At 37.2% G+C, this 20,929-nt stretch overlaps 1 protein-coding gene across 1 annotated transcript in view; it reads left to right on the forward strand.

Moving 5' to 3' along the window:
• The window catches only part of SLC36A4 (solute carrier family 36 member 4), an 89,343-nt gene extending 70,089 nt beyond the window's left edge, over positions 1 to 19,254 (forward strand). The window contains 1 exon segment of the mRNA XM_030945207.1: positions 16,107 to 19,254. Within this exon segment, the coding sequence (XP_030801067.1) occupies positions 16,107 to 16,414 (308 nt within the window). The 3' untranslated portion in view covers positions 16,415 to 19,254.
• Positions 19,255 to 20,929: the final 1,675 nt, after the last annotated feature.

Here is a 20,929-nt window from a genome sequence, read left to right on the forward strand (position 1 = left end):
GTACCAGGGATTGCCCCAACCCAGGTGCAGCACCCTTAACAAGACCTCCTAAGGTTCCCATGGACCCATTTCTTGAGCTTTTCCAGATCCCTTGGGTGGCATCCCATCCTTCAGGAGCATCAGCTGTACCACTCAGCTTGGTGTCACCTGTAGACTTCCTGAGCATGTGTTCAATCTCTTTGTCAATGTCGTCATCAATTAAAGAAAACATCTTAAACATTGTAGCAAATATTAAAGCTATTCAGGGACAAAACCTTTTTTGTGGTGTTTAGCAGAGCTAAAGCACAAAGCTCAGAAATAAGTTGTGCTGAAGTGATTTTGGTATGGAAGTTAAAGATGAAAAAACTTCAGTTTTCTGATGGAGAGGTTTTGATGCAAATTGAACTAACATGTTTGAACTAGAATTAAGGATAAAATGACCATAACAACAGAGGTAAAACCTATGAAAGAATAAAAGAACTGTTTTCTAAAGATAAAGCTATCATATTTGTAGTATAATTTGCAAAGTGATCTTTTAGTGGTCTCTTACTGGAGCAGCCAGCTGAAATTATTGCTTCTATCATGGCCAAAGCCCTCCTGTAGGTTGGGTTTGGGTTTGCATTGTTACTAATTCTCAGTGTATTGGTATTCCATTGTCCTTTCAGTGGTAGGCTGCAGCTTGCACTTCAGAAAGTCTTTAAAAATCATTTACTCTTCCTGATCTCTTACTTTTCTAGCTTAATCCTAGCCTACGCAGCCCAGGATAAACTCTAATCAACAGTGAATTAGTAACATAAAAATGAAACTGAACTACTTTCAGGGCAGGGGTGAGTCAGCAAAGAGAAAACAAACTTCTGAAAGTGTTGTGCAGACAGCGTCTGATGGCCTAGGGAAATGAAGTCTCCCTAACATTTGAAAACCAGATTAGATGGCTTCTGTGAAGAGCAGGAAGTTGGGACTCGGTGATCCATATGGATCCTTTGCAACTTGACATATTTTGTGATTCTGTAACTCAAAACACATTTTCACAGAATGTGCCAGTCTTTTTGTGGAAGCCACTTTACAGCAAAAGAACAAATGGGTCCATTTCCCAGGGGATGACTTCTCTGGTTTGCAGCACTGAATAAATAAGCTTACTTATGTGAGCATTAAAGAAGACATACAGTTCTGAAGTTTATATTTATTTCTGTATCTTTCTCTGCACAGCATAAAATGAAGTCTGAAGCATTTACTCAATAAAATCTTGGGAATTTTAGGCATTAGAACTCTGTCTCAGGCTGTTGTATCTTGTAATCTTTACTCTGTCCCATGGTTGTGTTGCTGAATTGATCTTTATTTCTTACAAGTACAGGTTAAAGAAAGGCATTATATATAGGCAAGTTTTCATACAACTGCCTAATTTTATTGTTTAGCACAAATTGTTTTCCCTTTCTTATAAAACTCTATCTGTATCTTTAGTGGCATCAATCCACCCAGAGTGATGTGAGTGTTTGGTCAAGTGGTCTTCCCTGTGGCTGTGGCTTAAAAGAAGAATGGGATAGTCAGTTAATCCCTTTATTGATTTTGCTTTTTGCAGACAGGATATCTATGTTGTCAGTAAAGATAAGCAGGCTCATTAGTAAGTTGGGAGATGCTGAACACTGTCCTCTCCAGAGGAGCCAGCTCAGTAAATATTTTAGTTAGGGAGTGGTGCAGCTTTGAGGAAAAATAGATACAAAAATGTTGAGCAAAACCAGTTAAGCACTATTTACTCAATGATATTCCTCTGACTGATTGACAGTGAAGTCTGAGTACTTAATGGGGAGACTTAAAATCTTACTTAGAATACTTTTGAAAGTCATTTAGATACAATTCCAAGCCATTTTCAGATACACATTATAATTAAGACCTATCAAACATTCTACTGAGCAAGGGAGTGAATATGACTGGGGAGCTAGGTAATTCTATGAGAAAAGGAAGATGAAAGTTATTGTCAAATTCCCTTCAGGAACATATGTAAAATATGGAGCAAAATGCTAAGAGATGTTGTTACCAGTCAGGTTGTTACCAGTCTTTGCAACTTAGACGCAGAAGGTATTTCTCCCTTGGAGTATGACTTCCTAACTCAAACTAGAAAACAAGACAAGAAGAGAACCCTGGCTCAGCTGTGGCCTTTGGGATTTAATTTCTCTTTGGAAATGCTGTGCTCACAATAAGCTGGTAGAAGAAAATGGTCTAACTAGTTCAGCTAATTGATCAGGGACCTGTTTAAAGCAATGATGTGCACACTTTCATGTTTTAGCCACAAATGCAGGACACAGAAAGATTTGACTGCTGAGCAAGAAGGAAATAATTCATCTAAACATCTCCAGGTACGTTTTACATTTACACATTGCAGACATTTTGTTTTGATTTTCTTGTGGTAATTATTTTTAATGCCTCTAAGTAGACCAGCAACATACTGGCTCTAGTCACAAACTGTGGTCCAGCAAATTCCTTGCTAAGGACTCTGTCCGTGTGGAGAATTCACTGGAGAACTGACACGTACTTCTGTGTGCTGTGTTTGTGGCATTCTGGAGATCACTCAACTGACAGAGTGCATTTAGGTAGGATTTTATGTAAATTTAAGAGTGACAGGAAGTCTGATTATGTTTCTGTAGCAGCGCTTGTTGAAGAGCAACCTCTGCTTTCTCAGGGGAGGCAGGGGAAGTGCAGTCAACATCACACAAAAGGTATGAGCTCATGTAAAAGATGAGAAAACTGATCTGAGCCTTTTGCATTTCTAGGTTAGGATGAGAGAGTATTTAAAATTTGAATAGCTAAATACCATATTTAATGTTCACTGAGTGAAAAAGAAAATCAAAAATTGATCGTAAGTCTCTTAAAATGAGATCCAGCAGAACACTGCTGCAAAGTTGGGTTGCAACTTACTTTCAAAATACTTTCCTAATTTACTGATGAGGAAATGCATTTTTCCTCAAGCATAGATGGATTGCTGTGCAGAGAGCCAAATGTACCGAGTTTTTCAAGATACCACAAATGATAAGCAGGTTGCAAGTAAGCGTTTTGAAAATTGCAAAGTAGCAAAAGTATTCCTTGAAAATGTTTGAGAGGTTTCCACTGCATATTGAAAACAGAAATAAATCAAATACTCAGGGCCATCAAAGTATAACTTTTGTGCTGGCTTGTATACCTGCATCCTAGTGCCTCTTTTTCTTTTCAATAAGGGTGAAACATTGCTTTGCTTTCAATTGTCTCTTAAAAATTACTTCATAGCTGGAATTAGTCACTCCAGGCATTTTCTTTGCTAGTGCTTCAAATAAGCATAAAAGCTAGAATATTAATGATGCCTGAGTGTTACTCATGATTCGTGGCTTGATAAGCTGATCTCACAAAGGTTTTCAAATTTCTGCCTTGGTTTCTGAGTGGTAGCAGCTTGTTGTTCTTTCTGAGCTGCATTAAGTCAAAATTAGCAATTTTTAAATCTTTGTTTTGTTTCATCCACCCTTACCATGTGTAATAAGCAGCAAACTCTTTAGTCTTGAGAAACCAATGGAACTATATGAGAATTAAGTCCTCTGTGGATTGATTATAATGACTGCACCAGACTGCAGAGCTAGTACTTCAAAGATTGCTTGTCATAATAAAGGCAGCTTTAAAGTGTTAGAGCAAAAATAAGGAAAAATTTATAGCACATTTAAATTAATTAAATCCTTGTAGTGTTATGGTTTTGGCATTATTGCTTTATTTTGGTTTTTTATGTGTTTTTCCTTCCCCTGGCTTACTGAAATACTGCAACTCACTCCAAAGAGGAGGATGCTTAGAAATGGCTGTATGACCTGCTTGTAGGATATACTTGTAAACTCATGCCATGAAAAGGAGGGGTGGATAAAACCTTGTCATTTTCTCTTTCTTCTTGTGGAAGGACTTTCTTTTTTACGCTGTAATTATTGAGTGATTTGTGTCATCCAAAAAGAATCCCTTTTCTTGACAGTGTATGAAATACCTGGTGATGACAAAGGCAAGGGATAAATTCAGAATGTTCCTTAGCACAAAAACTGTATTTCATTTGTAATAGATCCTTCAAGGTCTTTGGGAAGGGATCTCATAGACCTGTTCCTAATCTGTCAACATTTGGTGCTGTTAAATACAGAATTTCTTCCTTTACCTTTTGGTTTTTCATACAGTATCTGAAGTATTACTTTTATAATGAACTGTAATCAATACTATGTAATGCATGCAAATTACATAGCCACATTTTATAAAATTAAACTGTTAAAAATTATTTTGCTAATTAAGTATAATTACCCAGTAACCATACTGAGTATTTCCATCCATGGGGTAAAACACTAAACTTGCATTAAAACAAATATAGAGCATTACCACCAAGGTATGGATATTTGTTCATGACACTGATAGCAGAATTTTGACCTGCTGTGTTGTCTGACCATGTTAACAGTTCTCCAAATTCTCCATGGTGTTCAGCTGTGCCTAACCTATAAAATAGAGTTGCTTTCTGTGACTTGATGTTTACATTCAGGACGATCCAGCCATCAGTTTTTGTTTATGCCCAGAAACCAACAGTCAATACTGATCTATCTTAACATAAGCCCCCTTTTACTTAAATGCAGATCTGATATACTTTTTCATCCTTTTATTTATGTTGGAAATCCTCCCAGTCCATTCTGATACCATTTGATGATACCATTCTCTTGTGAGTATTTTCATTGTTCCCTTTTCTTGTTTCTTTCATCACTTTTTTTTCCAGAGGGAAACTAATTAAATTCTTGCTCATCTGATTTATAAACAGCATTATTATCTCTTCTAATTGAAAAAACTCATGACAATTTTGTGTTTCACTTGTTTTCTAAATTGATTCTTACACTGAAAATGGGTAGATCAATATTCTAATTCCATGGTTATAATCACATCCTTAAATCAATATTTACAAAGCTCTTAACAATGAATAAAGTGGTTTAGGTTCAGGTCTGTTTAGGTTGAGAGTAAAATATTGCTCCAACATTCAGATCAGTGTTTTGGGAACACCAAAGTAATGTAAAATCTTGCCTATACTTAACCCTCAAGGTGAATTTTGTTTTACGAAATTACTCTAGATTAATATTACTTTATGAATAACAGTGTGGTCCAGAGCTAACAATGAAATCATTATAGGAATTTTTTGGACAGTAAAAAGTTAGGGGTTTGATGAATTTCAAACATACTGGAATTTATTTTTTTTCTTTGCTAGTTTACAAGTAATTTTTTTATACTGGTTTGCGACTAATTGCAGATAATTTTTTAGTAATATGAGGACCACAGACACCAAATATACATAATAATTTCCACAAGAATGTTCCAATAAATTTTAATTTTAATTAAGGCCAGTATTTGTATCAAAGTATGGAGGTAGTATTACATACTGTGATTGGTTTTTTTGGTTGGCTTTATTAGTTGATACAGTGGCTGTAATGTCTGCTAGTTAAAAAATTACATTATTACAAAGTAATATCTTATGCTTGATATTTAGTATTGCCTTTTATTCTGCAGGAGTTCATACTGCTTTATAAAGTATATTCACGTATATAATGCTCCACTTAAAAGCATTACCAAAGATAGAGTTGGTGTGGGAAAAAAAACACCCCTAAGACAGAATGCAAAGCATTTGAGGATAGCCAGAAAAAAAGTTGCTGCTCACACAAGACAAGCCCAGTTCCTTATTTAGAAAAAAACAATTGAATGGTAATTTTGTAGGTGAAAACCCAGTATTTGGAACTTGAGCCTCAGTCCTTCGAGGAGCATGTCCAACCTGAGTTCCCCTATTCCTGTGTAACTGCTGTAAGCACTAGGCCATTTTTTCTTTGCCATCAAGGTGAAAAGATGATAGTGACCTCTTTGAAAATTACAGATAAAGGATAATATGTGTTATGTTATCAGGCTTCTGATATGCAGTCACATATTTTTGTTGGGTATTGATTTACTTGGGTCACAAAAAACTAAGAAAGAATGCCTAGGAGGGTGCCTCTTCCTTTGGGCATGCCTAGCATGCAGTGAGTGTTCCCAGACATGTGGCAAAGTGTGATCCCTCCTTGGCTGATGGGATGCTGGGAGAGGACAGGAGCTGTGCCTGAATTTCCCTGTGCTGAGCCGGAGGTGATTTCACCCATGTGATGAAGCAAGCTGCTCTCTTTGAACTTCATTTTGTGAGGTGAAATACCAACAAATTAAGACTAAAAACATCTGCAGATGACTGCATTTTTTGATGGATTTGGACTGCAGGCCATAATTCAGTACTGTCAACACAGGGAGCTGAACCTCAACCACATGATCCTCCCAGGGAAGCCAAGGCTCTTGGCAGCTTCTTGTTTCTGTATCATCAATCACCACAGCAGGCTTTAACTAGCCCGTGCCTCTGACACCAGCTGTTGCAAAGCATTGTTTTGGAAATGCACTGGTCATCCCACGGCAGTCTGGTTGTTAGTGATTATCATCTTTCTAAGGGAATTATTTTTTAATTTACTTTTGATACGTTGCAGCAAGCTCACAAGTTATTTATTACTATGTCAGTAATAATAGAGTACATGCCATATGCTATAGCTACTAATCATACCCAATACCTCTGTTTTTCACAGCCCAAAATAAGTAGCCAATTCAGATACTTAAAAACAACATGAGAATCCATGTATTTGCTTTTTATTAAAAACTTTTAACATTGTGTGAAATCAGAGTGTGGCTTCTCATTTGAAAATGGCTAAAATTTCTCTGTGGAATAAACCATTTTGTGTAGTAAAGTACTTAGCACTGCTGTTACTTAAATAATGTGATGTGTAATCTGAAGTTATCAATAAGCAGGAATTAATATGTTTTTAAGCAATTTTTATAAAAGTACTGTGAAATATTACTGTTAAAATATCAAATTTGATCCAGTTTTGAATCAGGATTAAAAATCAGTGATGTAAAGTAATGTAAATTAATCGCTTAAATGTGATGTCAGCTCACTTTCAACACTGGTACTTTGTGATAGAGGGACATATTTACATATTAGTGATGTGGTGAGCGCATTATCATTTTCTAGATTTAAAGAACATAATTCATGTCATCTTAAGTGATCATTCAGTGTTTTTATAAGTTACAGGAAGCTTTTACTTTCCTTACTAGCAGGATTTCTACCAGTCTCCAGGTAAAGGATAACCCATTAACAGCTATTATTTGATCCATTAAGGTTCTTTGCTTCTCTGTTTTCCCTCCATTCAGACACAAGAATGTTGTGGCAGACAGTGTCAAAAGATCTTCCTCAAATTGAGGTAAATAACATCTACTGCTCTCCTCTCATCCATAAATCCAGACATTGAAGGCTATCAGGATGGTCAGACGTGATTTCTCCTACATAAATCCATTAATCTTCTGTTCCCAGATACCCTTTTCTCCTTCATGAGCCCTGCAATATGCTCCAAGATGACTTTGCTCCATGATTTTTCCAAGGACCAAAGTAAATATGACTTGCCTGTATTTCCCTCTGTTATTTTTTTGGCCTTTCTTGACAACATTTAATTTCCCTTGTCACCAGGGATTTCCCCCAAATTCTATGGCTTGTAAAAGACAATACAGAGTGATGTTAGAAGGACATTGGCCAGTTCTCTTCAACATTCTTGAATTCAACTCTTCATGTTCTGTATATTGTTACGGTTTGAGTTGTCTCAAATAATCTCTGATTCAATCTTCATCTCCCAAAGGAAATTCTTCTTATTGAGGTCTTGCACTGACACCAGGGACTGGGAGGCTGACTGAGGCCAAGGCAGCACTGGATACCTCAGCCTTTGCTGGGTGTGCTGTCCCTAAGTCCCACACTCCATCGAGGAGCAGGCTCACTTTCCTCCTTCCAGTCTTTTGTTGTCAGTGTGGTTGTAAAAGCTTTTCTTATTGCCTGTAGCATCCCTTAAATGTGTCTGTTTATAGAATTGTCTGAACATCCAGACTTCTCCATGTGATATTTCTAAATTTCTCTTTTATGGTATGTCCTCGCTTAAATCTCCTCTTTGTGGTTTTTCTTAGTACAGAGCTCTGTGATGAATCCTCTGATTAATCAAACTGGTCTGGTACACTTCCTTCTTTGGAAATTCTGCAAATTAATATGTTCCTGCTGGTGGAAGCTGTAGCACATACAAACAATCCCTGCTCCCCAAAAACATGGGTTAGAGACGTAGAAGTTTCTTAAAGGCTATTTAGAGCATAATCTCCTTGTTATGTTGATTTTTTTAATACTTGGTGAGAGAGAGAGGGCTAACTTACTCTATTACTTAATATATTGTTTAGTCCTTAGATGGTGATTAGAGAAGATAATTTACCTGACATGATTGTTACAATTTATGGCACCCTGATGGACTCTATTACTTCAAAAGGATTCCAAAATAACGGATGCTTCTTGTCATCTTAATCATCTGTTTCTTCAATTATCTTTATTAAAGAAATGTAAGATTTTATTATGAAACAGGAAAAGAAGCCTGAAGGATAAAGATAAGTAATTTTTACTATTCCTGAAGGTGTCTTTGGTGATGTTTCTCCTTCATATTTATGTGTTTATGGAGCAAAGTATATTAGCTTGAGATTAAAGCTAAGTATGTTCAATTTCATCTTCACCACATTATTTCTTGCTTTATGTAGTAATCAAAAGGCATATAATGAAAATTTTATTTTCAAGGGTAATGGCAAGACAAACTTTTTAATATAAAATTTTAATACAAAATTATTTGAATTTATTTTCGCTTTTGTTATGAAACTACAAAGTAGCAGCCATGTATCCCTGCTTACTTTCCTGTGGGATAACTTGATATAACTTGATAACAAGAGAAAGATTGGGGAGTATTGAGTGGTGATGGTGAATATTGGAAAATACCATTCTTTAGCATCATTGGAAGCAGTATGGCTGGCTCTTCAAGGCTTAGCCACTCCTCCTGACTCTTTTCTTCACCTCTACTCTCTGTAGCAAAAGCAGTCTTGTCCTTGGATAAGAAAACATTAAGTTTTGCTTGTGTGGTTCAAAACCTTTCTGTCGGAGACATCTTTTGTGAAAAATCTTCTTCTAGGATTTTTCCTGCTGAAGCTGAGAAGTTCAGCAACAAGATGTAAACAATAGGTTATCTGCCGCTGTGGAATGCAACAGGTCTGTCTGGATTGGCCCAGTTTGGATGTTTATGGGTGGTGGCCAATCCGGGGAAGGAACTCTCTCAGACAGAGTCGAAGAGAGTTGCCTAGTTATCATTCTTTACTATTCTATTCTTAGCTTAGCAAGCTTCTGAAAAGCTCTCCTGCTTTTTCTTTTGGTATAGTTTTAATAGATGTATATATCATAAAATAATAAATCAAGCCTTCTGATCATGGAGTCAAGGATCTCGTCCCTTCCTTCACCCAAAAACCCTTGTGACCACCATCACACCTTTCAGCTGTATCAGAGCCACAAATTATTTTGAGAGTGAGACAAAGAGGACAAAAGTTCAATTGTGGACTCATTTCTGGTGAGCCCGTAGAATCAGAAGGAGACTGCCAGTGGGAAGTGCCAGTACTTTTATGGTCTAGGATCATCCATTTGGCGCTTAGTATTACTGAGTTTTGCTGTATGCTTCGCATTCATTCCTTGAATCCAGAATTTCATGTTAACAGCTGGCTGCATTATTTCACTGGAGAATGTCTTAAAAATTTTTTAATGATGACGTATCAGCAGCAAAGCTCAAATAAATTTGCTGCAGAGACAAATGAATAAATAAATAAATGTTCAGATCTGACTGCCTGAACACAGGTGCCATTTCTGACCACATGGATTGTAGTTAACTAAATGGTCAAATACATTTACACCTAATCGGTGTGTGCAGTGCCAAGCACGTCTGCTTGCTGGTTTTGTGAAGACCACTTGGTAATGCAGCTCTGGACAAACTGCAGCGTGAGGACATTCCTTGGCCTCTCACAGCCTGGTTTTCTTGGTATGTTGCCATCTAAGGGGGGTGCTTAGTAAAAATACGTTAATTCTGAAGATCTGATGGGGACAGGCAGAACAAGATGAAGAGGCCAAGCTACCATTGACTACCACTTGGACATTTGGCTCAGAGAGAGAGTCTTCTCTGTCTGGATTGTCCCAAGGAGGAGAGTAGGGGGAACAGTTGCATTGTAGCTGTGTCACTGCTGCTTCATCCCTGTCCTGTAAAGCCACACCTGCTCACACAGCCTCCTCCTGCACTGGATTGTTGTGACATTGGATTTTGCTTAAAATGGGTGCAGGTTGTGGAAGCTGAAATCTGAACTAACTGCACTGCCTGAATTTTGGGGTTATCTAGAACACAGACAGCTTAAGGGGAGTGATTTTATTAGTGGAACAGGGGAATGCTGCATTGAAACAGGTGTCTCATAGCAGTGGTGTGTGCCAGTCCTTTGCCCTGGCTGTAGGTATTTTAAGTAGCTGGTAAGAAGACTGGACTCAATGCTGCTGTTAAATTGCTCTTTGGTCTGGTGTCATTCTTCATGTGTCTTTCTGCTTAAGGAATAAAAATAATAAAAACCCTTCTGATAACAGTTTTGACATCTTGGATGCAAAGTGGTGTAAAACCTGAATTTATTTACATGTTTGAGAAAAGTGGGAGGCTCTGGGGAAGGGATGGATCTGCCCATTCCCTTCTGTGTGTCAGGGCAGTGTCCTGTGTCACCTCTCCTTGTGAAAGATTAGGATATTGGAATCGTCTTCTCCTGTGTGAGTCTGGTCTTTCCTACTAGCACAGGACAAGGCAATCAAAAATGTGGTGGTGTAGTGTGAGGGCAAGTGATGTGAAGTACTTTATGTTTCTGTCTCTCATACTGTGTGTTGCAGGAAGATAATGATGAAGGAGTTTTTCATTCCAAAGGGAACAAAGCCAAACTAGATGATGTGTGTGGTTGTCCTGTGTGCAAGCTGTCCCTCTTTCTCTCCAATGTGCAAGTAGAATTTGTCACCTCATATATAACTGCAACATGTCTTCTGCTTTGTTCCTTTTCACATTTAGTTTTGGTTTTGAGATTGAGCAAATTTAAAAGTATACTTTTTAGAAAATTGGATTAAGAAAATTACTTTTTGTGAAGACAATCTAAATAGATTTTAAAAAAATTATCTTCTATATGTATCTTACAGTCTTAATGTCTCAATAGCTGAGACAAACACCACCTAAAACCCTATGTTAATTATCATTTTTAGCAAAAAATAAAGTAAAATTATACCAGAATCTTTAACTAAAATCCTTTTTTTAAACTGCAGGTATCAACATGTAAATTATTCACAAATGTTCTTAAGTTATTATTTGCATTGGTTTATCTGCAGATAGATAACAGTTTCTACTTGGTCTCATATTCCTTTGTACATATGTATCGAAATAGTTTGATGTCCACTGTGGAAGGCATTCTTTTTTATTAATTTACATGAGCAACTTCTCATGGAAACATTAGGTTTTGTTAGGTTTTGACATTTATTTTTAAAGGGTGAATAGTTTTAATTGTGAGGTAGGACTCAAGAAGATGATGTTATCTTGGCTTGCCAGTTGTCCAGCCTGCACGTGTATGCTCCTTACAGCCAAACTGGCTGAGCCTTCTGGGGCAGTCCATATCAGAGAAATGTTCCTCCATTCTCACAAGAAATAAAGGAAAAAAACCTTGGGCAGTGTGGAGGGAAGTGTTGCAGAAAAGGAGGAGGGAGTTGGAAGGAAATATGCAGATGCTGCATTAAGGAAGGGGATCCAGGAAACACTGCAGTAAAGGGGAGGGAAGAAAAGGATGCCAGATTGAGTGGCTGAGCACTGCTGCAGTAAAGAAAGATGGACAGAGAGGGCAGCCTGGGATATTAGATAGGAAAGAGCATTCAGGCTGAAATTTTGAATTGCTGTTTTACCTACAGGCAGAATTCTTGGCAGTTTTAACTCCTGGAAGGGATCCTTTCCTTACCATATCATAGACATCTGTATGCTAAGAACACAGTTTTGTTTTGTGCTTTTGGAAGGTCATATGGATGTCAGACACCCATCTTTAACACATCAATGTCGTAGTCTGCTCTCTGGTCCTGGAAAAGTGGTACAAATAGAAAGTTTGGTGTATGCTGTCTTCCTGCAGGACAGGGGCCTCCTCAGCACTGTCACTGCCTTTGAAGAGAACTGGTTGTATGTCACTTGAGACAATTACTTTGCTTTTCAATTGTGTGAAGTTACCACTCCCTAGTAATATCCAACACTTTTTGTACTTAAGAAGCACCCAATCTTTTTGACTATGCCTATTTATAAAACCTGCTGTTAGGACAATTTTTTTGGGCCATACTACTGATCTGGAAGTGTATGTATTAGTTCTTTTTTTTCAGATGCAACATTTGAATAGCACTGACCTGGTTTTCTTTGTCAGAATTATGTTTGAATACCTAGATAAAATCTAAAATCTGGTATTATCAGAAAAATAATTTCTTTTAATAGTTTTAGTGAAGAAGTATTAAATAGCTTTATTATAGAGGAAAAGGAAAATATAGCAGAAATTATTATTATTAGCATTTTAAATTTCAAAATTGGTTTCTGGCTTCCTAAAGATGCTTACAAATTAATTAAGTCCTACTAGAAGTATGGGAATAAAGGCTTTTAAAGTGAGTTCTGTGGTTAAAGTGTCCCGATGAAATCATAATATACTTTGCTTTTGAACTATCTATGGATAGGACCAACGTTATATTCAATCTTTATTTACATCCATGGATCCTGATTACAGCTGTGCCCATCCTGCTTAAGGATTTAGCATGGCATATGCATTACTTTCTGATATAAATAAGGTAGCTCAATATTTGATTACTGGAGGAAGTATTGGAATATGGTAATCACCTATTTGACTTCATCAGCAGGTATAATGCATTTAGGTTGGGTGGAAATGGCAAAACTTAGTTACTCCCCAGCAATCTCACTTGAATTGCCTCTCAAGAAGCAAGTCTGGCAACTAATGCGCTGATTCTGTAACAAAAAGTTATAAAACAAGCAGCACTACAAAATAAAGATAATAAAATTAAGAGTATCATCCCACTGGGGTGTTATGTCCCTTAAGAAAATCTAAACATTATACTATAGCATTCCTTCCCTCAAAAAGTCTCAGCTGACCCAGATGTGGAACTACATAGCTGAGAGAGGTAGAGAAACCATGAGTTGTAGTTTTTGAGGTTAGACTGCAGAGTTTAAGGTAGAAGCAATATGATTATACCACTTGTTATCTCTGCAGGATGTTTTGTTCATATGGCCCACACTCTTTTATTCTAGCCTAAAGACAATTTAACTGTTGACCAAAATAAAAGTGTCTTATTACCAACACAGAACTTACTTCTTCAGCTGAGCTTCCAAATCAGAAGATTTTGTGGCTGCTGATAAAGGATCAGAATGTCTTCTTTACATTGTATTTTTGAAACCTACAAATGGCTGGGAAAATTAGGGTTCCTACCTGTAGGAATGTCTCTTATTTGCTTCTGGAAAAAGGAGCCCTTTCTTAATTCTTGAATACATTCTTTGGTAGGTAATAAACATGCATTGTATTTCTCTTGGCTTGTTAGGGAATAAATAAGACACTAATTAAAACCTTGAAACACTTTTCCAAACCTCCTCCCACAGCAATATCCAGATTCATACAAATTTGTATGAGTCAGACAAACGTTTGATGAGATTTAAATCAACACAGTGCATTTTGTTTTTCTGTGACTTGAAGCAATTACAAACTAGAGTTGGATTTTTTCCCAATTAAAAAATATGAAACATAGTCTCATTATTTTAATAAGTGTTGGAATCAAAACTATGAACTATAAATTAATGAGTGTCTTCTAAACTCTGGACACATGTGGAACTGAAAGAGGTCTATTACAGAAGTTGAAAATCTATGTTTAATGAATACACCCACTACATCTATTGAATTGGCAAGATAATAAGTGTGCAGCCATCTCTTTTACTTTAGAACAACACATTCAACATAGTCATTAGCTGGGAGTTTTACCAGACACTGCAATACACTTCAGCTGAACTTTTCAGTTACTTTTGGACTCTGTATGGCTGTGTAAGTATCACACATAGCAATCCAGTCTTAATGCTCATCTTGTATTGTTTGTACATTAGTGGTGCATACTCTTGTGGCTTGAACATTTATGGCTGCAGAAGTTACAGTGGTGGCTATTTAGTGACTTTCATTAACTTTGGCATAATTCCTTTTGCACTTCATTCAGCTTTATCCTGGATAATGCATAAACATGTGACATTTCCAGTCTTCAAATGTCACATCATGTAACAGAAGAAACTGTTTGGCATTGAGTAGGTCCATCCTAACAGTGGGATAAAAAAACCTGTCTTACCTATTTTTGAGTGCCAGGATGTTTCTAAGGTTTCCACTTCTGTCACTGCCCAGTTTTTCTTTGGCCAAACAGTGCCTCTCATATCTCTGTAGAATTCCAAAGTGTTAATAAACTATAGTAATCTCAAGCAGGAACAAGTTAATCGATTTTTTTTTCTGGCAGATCTGTGCATGATATGTTATTTTCAAGTAGGATGAGCTAGTGAATCCACTCTCCCTCTGCAGTTTTATACATTTTAGTCTTAGTTCCTTTTATGTGAGAACTCTATAGTTACAAGTTTCATGAAGATGTGTAGCAAACAGTTGCCAGGCAGCAGTGGACAACTGTTGTGTTCCATAAGTGAATTTTGAGTGTATTTTCCAGTGCAGTTTTCCCAAAGTTATTCTCAATGGAGAACATCAACAGGAACATCATTTGAGTATGCTGCCTTTCATAATCACAGTGTGTCAGAATTGATGCAGCTGGTGCCATTCAGCCCACAGCAAAGACACTCTGCAAATAGAAAGCACAACTTCATAGTTATGCATTATAAAGCTAATACACACCTTTTGGTTTTCATCCTCACATATTTTGTGGAGATCTCCTTCCTGCTTGTTCCATTTGTTCATTACCATAAACACTGAATAACATATGGTCAGTGAAATTGCTCTAAAACCAAACAGGCTTTTATTTTGGCTTCAGAGTGAAGAAGGGAGTTAGGGAAAAACCAAAACATATTACATGGTATTTTTGTGTGTGCTGGTTGCATTTACACCTCTTTTCCCCTTCCCCTTTCTTTATGATTGCTCCTTTGTCTTGATGAGATGTGGTGGAAGGGTGCAAACAGTCTGATGCTGTTTACACTAATGTCTGATAGTTAAAAGGCAGTATATTCATGGAAGGGAAAAAAAGATTTCTACCACATACAGGGGTTGTATAGAGGTTTTTGAAAGCTGTTTTTTAATCCAGGACTGAAAACAGGACACAACTGATATATCTGAGTTAATGCTAGGGGACCTTACCAGTCAAAGCAGTTAAAACCAGAAGTGTTTCTGGTCCAACATGATGGATTCTCTTTCTGTAACTGTTGTAGTTTCAGGAGGTGACACTGGCCAAGCTTAAAGGCTTACTGGGCCTTGTGTTCGGACTCCTCTTGGCAGGGCCAAGTTCTCATTTAGTTAACCAGGCAACTATTACAGTGACATTTTACAGACTGAAAGCAGTTGTACAAACCAAGATTGTTCAAGTTTATAGGTAAAGGTCACTTAAATGACTGTGTGACTGCCAAGCCACACAGGTTTGTTCATCAACAGGTTTGTTAATTTTGAATAATTTTATGTGATTTTTAGATTATTAATTATACTAATTAATAGACAGTAATATATTTTTGCCCTCTGTCTCCTGAGCAGCATGCAGCAGCCCCTTCTACTTTTCCCCAGCTTTTACTCTTTCATCCTAAAAATCTACCAACAACCAAAAAAGTAAAACATTTCCTTGCAATTTCATATCATTCATTTCTCTGTGATTTGCTGGCCAAATCTCTTTACCCTGTAAGTACAAGAATACTTTAACTTGATGCTCTGCCAGCTCATGCAGAAATTCAGATTGGAAGCTGGGTCTCTCAGATGATCATGAAGATGTGGGTTACTGACAAGTACGTGCATTCATCTGTATAGTGCACACCACATGGAGCTGGAGAAGTACTGAATGATGGAGCTTTCTAAAAAGCCTCAACCACTCAATTATGTGTTGCAGTTTTGTTTCTCATGAGGATATTGAATCTGAAGCCACCATTTCTCCTGTTGTGCTTTAGGTGCTGTAGCAGTTCTGATCCCTCGCCTAGACCTGGTGATTTCTTTCGTTGGAGCCGTCAGCAGCAGCACTCTGGGACTGATTCTGCCACCTCTGGTTGAAATCCTCACTTTCTACAAGGAAAACCTAGGTTTATTGACAATATTTAAAGATGTTTTTATAGCTGTGGTTGGATTTGTTGGATTTTTAACAGGGACATACGTGACGGTTGAAGAAATCATTTATCCAGCATCCACAGTTCTTGCTAATGCAACAGGGAGCTTTCCTGCAGATGTTAATGCTACAGACTTGGTGGTTGGGTTAAAGTAATTAACCAGGCACTGTGAACTATTTCGTTCCTTAACAAGAAATTCTTGACTCAGGACCTGCTTTCAACTACTGGTACTGTGTAAAGAGGTACAGTTTGTAAAATGTAGGATATACATGTGAAAATACATTATTTTTTTAGAAAGTAATTATATATCTCTTCTGGACTTTGAATGAAAAGATTTTGTTTTACAAGATTTTGTTTTGTTTATCAAAGCAATATTACTTCCATGCAAAAACATTTAATATCACACATGATAAGCAGTTTATTTTTGTACATTTTGGTAACTGTTACCCTGACCCATTTTTTACATAATTTCTTTATCCTTGATTTCAACTATACAAAAGTATGAAATGCTGTATTTTTTATTGCCTGTGGCTTGAAGTCTGTAGACTACATATCTATATTTCTATTGGAACATATAATAATTATTTTTGCATTTTTATGTTTTGCCTTAAGTAGTATCTAACATGCTCTTTACGTATTTTTGCTTCTTTTGTCTTTTTTGGAAAAAAAATAGTAAGTTCATAAGTTGGTATCTGGGTAGAAATTAGTTTTGTTTAGTAAGCCTGCTGGCTGAGTTCCTATGAACAATCCTGATTTTCAGGGTCTCACACTTCATAGATGACTTTCACTCCAAATGTTGAAGCACTATTTTTGGTCTTGTTTTCTAAAAACCCTATGGTTTGTGCAATAACATAACTATTTATCATACTCATTCCCATTATGAAGAAACAAATTTTTCTACAGAATATTTTTAATCATAACATTCCCCCAAGAAATATGTTATGCCAAAACCTCTCCACTGTAGTCATACAAATTAAGATAGAAATATATGTAATATTTTGCTTGCCTTCAGTATATTCCTCAGAAATTTACCATTTGGTAATCTACCATTTGGCATTACAGTGCTAGAGTAATGTACTACTAAATATATCTATATTTGTATTTTCTCTTAAGAATATTTCTACTGTCATCTACCAGCTGGTGACTGTAATGTGCACTTTTTATCTCCATGTGGATGAGGGCATTTCTGATAGGGATTTGTTACAGCATGTAGTTTAAACTGCATGTATTTGTTCAAGCAATAGTTCTGAGTAATCCTCTAATTTTGATTTTAGCATGGACAAAATTAGATACTTGGCAGGCACTTGGAAGGGATAAGTCTGCCTGTGTAATGCCACAGACTAACCTTTCTTATGGAAGTGCCACAGTGGAGCAAAAGCAGGTAGTTTAGCAGAGAAGAAAAAAGTAACTTCAGCTTTTCCTCTTGAAGGATTTTTAGTCTTTAAGCTGTTTTAAAAGACATTAAATCTCAGTGTTTCCATCTGTTTCATAGTGAATATGTTACTTACCTAACCCATACACCTATAGAATATATTTCTGTGCAGCATATTTTGACGTGAAATACTTCTGCAAGAAACATCTTTAGTAGGACTGAGAGGATTTAAATGCAAATTATTTTTCCTCTTGGTTTTTCATCTTTCTACTTGTGTATTGGGAGAATAAAGGGCTTTGAAGTCCATTCATATCTGTACTGCTTCAGTTGTGTCCTGGTGAGCAGCTCTGAGAAGGTGCTTCTACCAGGGTGCAGAAGGACTGGTCCAGTTCAGAGTTTGGTGATTTTGTGAGGTGCAAGTGAATACTGCCACGCTTCTATCAATGAATATTTGCTGAGCTGGATACTTAGAGCCTACAGAGGTGGCCCTGGTACCCAGTGAATGTAACATATCCTTGTGAAAGTCAGATAACTTGTTCAGAAGCTTGATAGGTTTGAGGGTTCTGATCTTAGCCATCAAACCTTGGAAAGGCTGGCCCAAAGACAAAGCCATGCACATCTTCCTGCTCTGACTGCAGTGCAGCCTGTCAAGGCACAGGTTTCCAGAGCAGTGAATGGCCACTGACTGACCAGGTATGAAGTAGTGCTTTTATGCAGTTGGCCAGTGTAGCCAAGTCTAACAATGTTACATCTTTTGAATCTTTAAAATGTTTATTAATGTATTTTGCACAATGTCAATTTTCTCCTACAGTGTAGGATTTTTATAATTTTAACACTCATACGTTTGCATGGCCTGCTCTTTCAGACAGAAGGAGTCAGGAATCAGAATGTCCTGCTTTGGATAAGATTAAAATGTCATGTGGTAAAAAACTAAGTCTGACTAATGAGAGCATCCTGTAAAGCATTGCCAAAGATTTAAGAGAGAGGAAATTCTGACAGAAACCTCTTCTGAATAAGAGTGTTCATTCAGCTTTTAAAGTGCTGTAATATTAGTTGCAAGTTAAGAGGCGGGAAATGAAACTGAGAGATTTCATAGGTATGGTTTACATTAAGGTATATATTTAAGATGGAAATGTACTTTAGCACAAGCTAAATTAAACTGCAAAATGTGTGATTAGCTTATGTTCCTGACAAGGAGCAGAAAGCCTTTGTATCTATATATTGTATATGAACTTATATTTTACAATATAATATTGTTAACAGTTTTAATGTAATTTAATCATTAGCTGCACTACAGGTAACTGGATAATTTTCTTGTCTGTAACTGTTCATCCTCAAGTATTGGGCAAATAAGAGGATGGGTTTGCCTGATGTTCTGTAAAACTTTAATCTTCTGTATCAATAAAACAACAAATTACCCTGCAAAACTCAGTGTTATCCTGCCTGTCTCCACTACTGCATCACTAGAAGAAATAGCTGTCCTACTGCAGAATTTACCTTTGAAGTTGTCCAAGGAATGGTGACTGACATGAGACTCACATGCAAGCTCTAGAACTGATTTTTCATTGGCAACAAATCTCATTTTATAGTCACATAGGCAGTCATGAAAAATCCCACCCTCACTCCAAGGGCTTTTATGAGGGCACAGTTAAATTTAGGCTTCTGCATCTTTTTAGAGGTGCTGTAGGAAGTTAATTTTTAAATGTAAAAAGAGATGCAAGTGTTCCCACTGAAATTCCAGTTCCTGTTTAGAAAACCACAAAGAAAAATCCAGCAATTTTAAAATTGGACAAGCCTACATAGATTTGCTGTGGACTTGGCCTTATCTGTAAGGATGGAGTGCTGTCTCAACATGTTGACAGAGAAGGAAAAGTGTTAACTTGGAAAACTCTTGACTAGAAGTGAGGAATGAGATTAGTTGATGGACAGCCTAAGAGATTGCGCTCAGTTCATCTCAGGGAAAGTAAAAGGCAAGAGGGACATAATAGAAAAGTGATTATTTTATTAATTCTATATTAAAATGTTTCCTGATGAAGGACTAGAGGAGCTGTATACATCACTCACTACCATTCTATAATTGCTGGAATGTATTATGAGCCTTGTTAGACCTCCCATTCTTCTGCTTTAATTTATTTGGTTCTGTAAGGATTAATCAGTATTTCTGCTGCTGATTTATCAAGTGACAAAGTGTTGTGTAGTAGAAAACAAGCAATACAGCTAACACCAGTTGAAGTTCATTTTTCACATGCTGTCCATGGGAGAAACGACTGCAACATCTTGGTGGAGTTCCAGGAAGGGAGGAGAACCTTTTCCCTGGTTTTGTGTGTTATCTACAGATGTTTTGGTCATCCTGGACCTTCTTAACATGACATGAGAAGTCTGAATCTTGCTCACAGTTAGCTGAGTTATCCTCCAGACTCCCACATAGTTCTGATTAGTGTAATGTAGGTCTGTGAGCTGACTACATGCCTGGACGTACATACCGACACTGGTCTAAATACTAGTTTGTACTCAGTAGCTCAGTGGTTTCATCTCCAAGTTCTAGAATGCTTGGATGAGTAGCATCTGATTGCAGTAAATTTTTTTACTCTTGGTTTAATTTGTTTTTTCTTAAAATGCTTTTATTAACAAGTACGAATTGATCTCAATTTACAGTTCCATAGATTCACTCCAGGCAGGCAGTAGCCGGGGTGTAGAAAGCAGCATCTAAGCAGACATTCAGTTTGAGTTGAGCAAAAGTTTCTCTGCATCCAAAAGGAGGTGCCTCCTAAATTACAGAAAAAGAATCTGCAAGGTTATGCGGCAAAGCAGTCATGTCCACAAACACAAAGGAGCCCAGAGGCTCAACTGTGAGTAGAAGAACCCCACTTCAAATAAATTCACCTTGTTTCCTGTTCTTACAGAGTAAGGGTTAATTTCAAAGGAGCAAGTTTCACAGGTTGCACCAAATGATCAGGAACCTGTCTTGTAGCACAGCAAAGAACGGGAAGAGGGGCCGCTGATGTGCCTAAAGACCAATCTCTGTCAATGCACAGAAATGTAGGAACCAAAATAGCCTCATCAGGGAAATGGAGCCCTAACTTGGCTTCTTCTAGGGTTTTCACAGCACAGCAATCAGTCCATGGTCCAGGAGAGAAAATCACCAAAAAGGGTTGTCTGGGGAGCATCTCTCAGGATAACTCTATAAACTGAGAGTGTTACTGCTTAAAGGGGTGAGGAAACACCCTGTAGGACCTATGGGAAGTGTGTTTTGGGCATATACAGGACTTATAAGGGAAATTTGGAGTAGCAACCAAAA

This window comes from Camarhynchus parvulus, chromosome 1, assembly GCF_901933205.1.
Source record: "Camarhynchus parvulus chromosome 1, STF_HiC, whole genome shotgun sequence".
Lineage (NCBI taxonomy): Eukaryota > Metazoa > Chordata > Aves > Passeriformes > Thraupidae > Camarhynchus > Camarhynchus parvulus.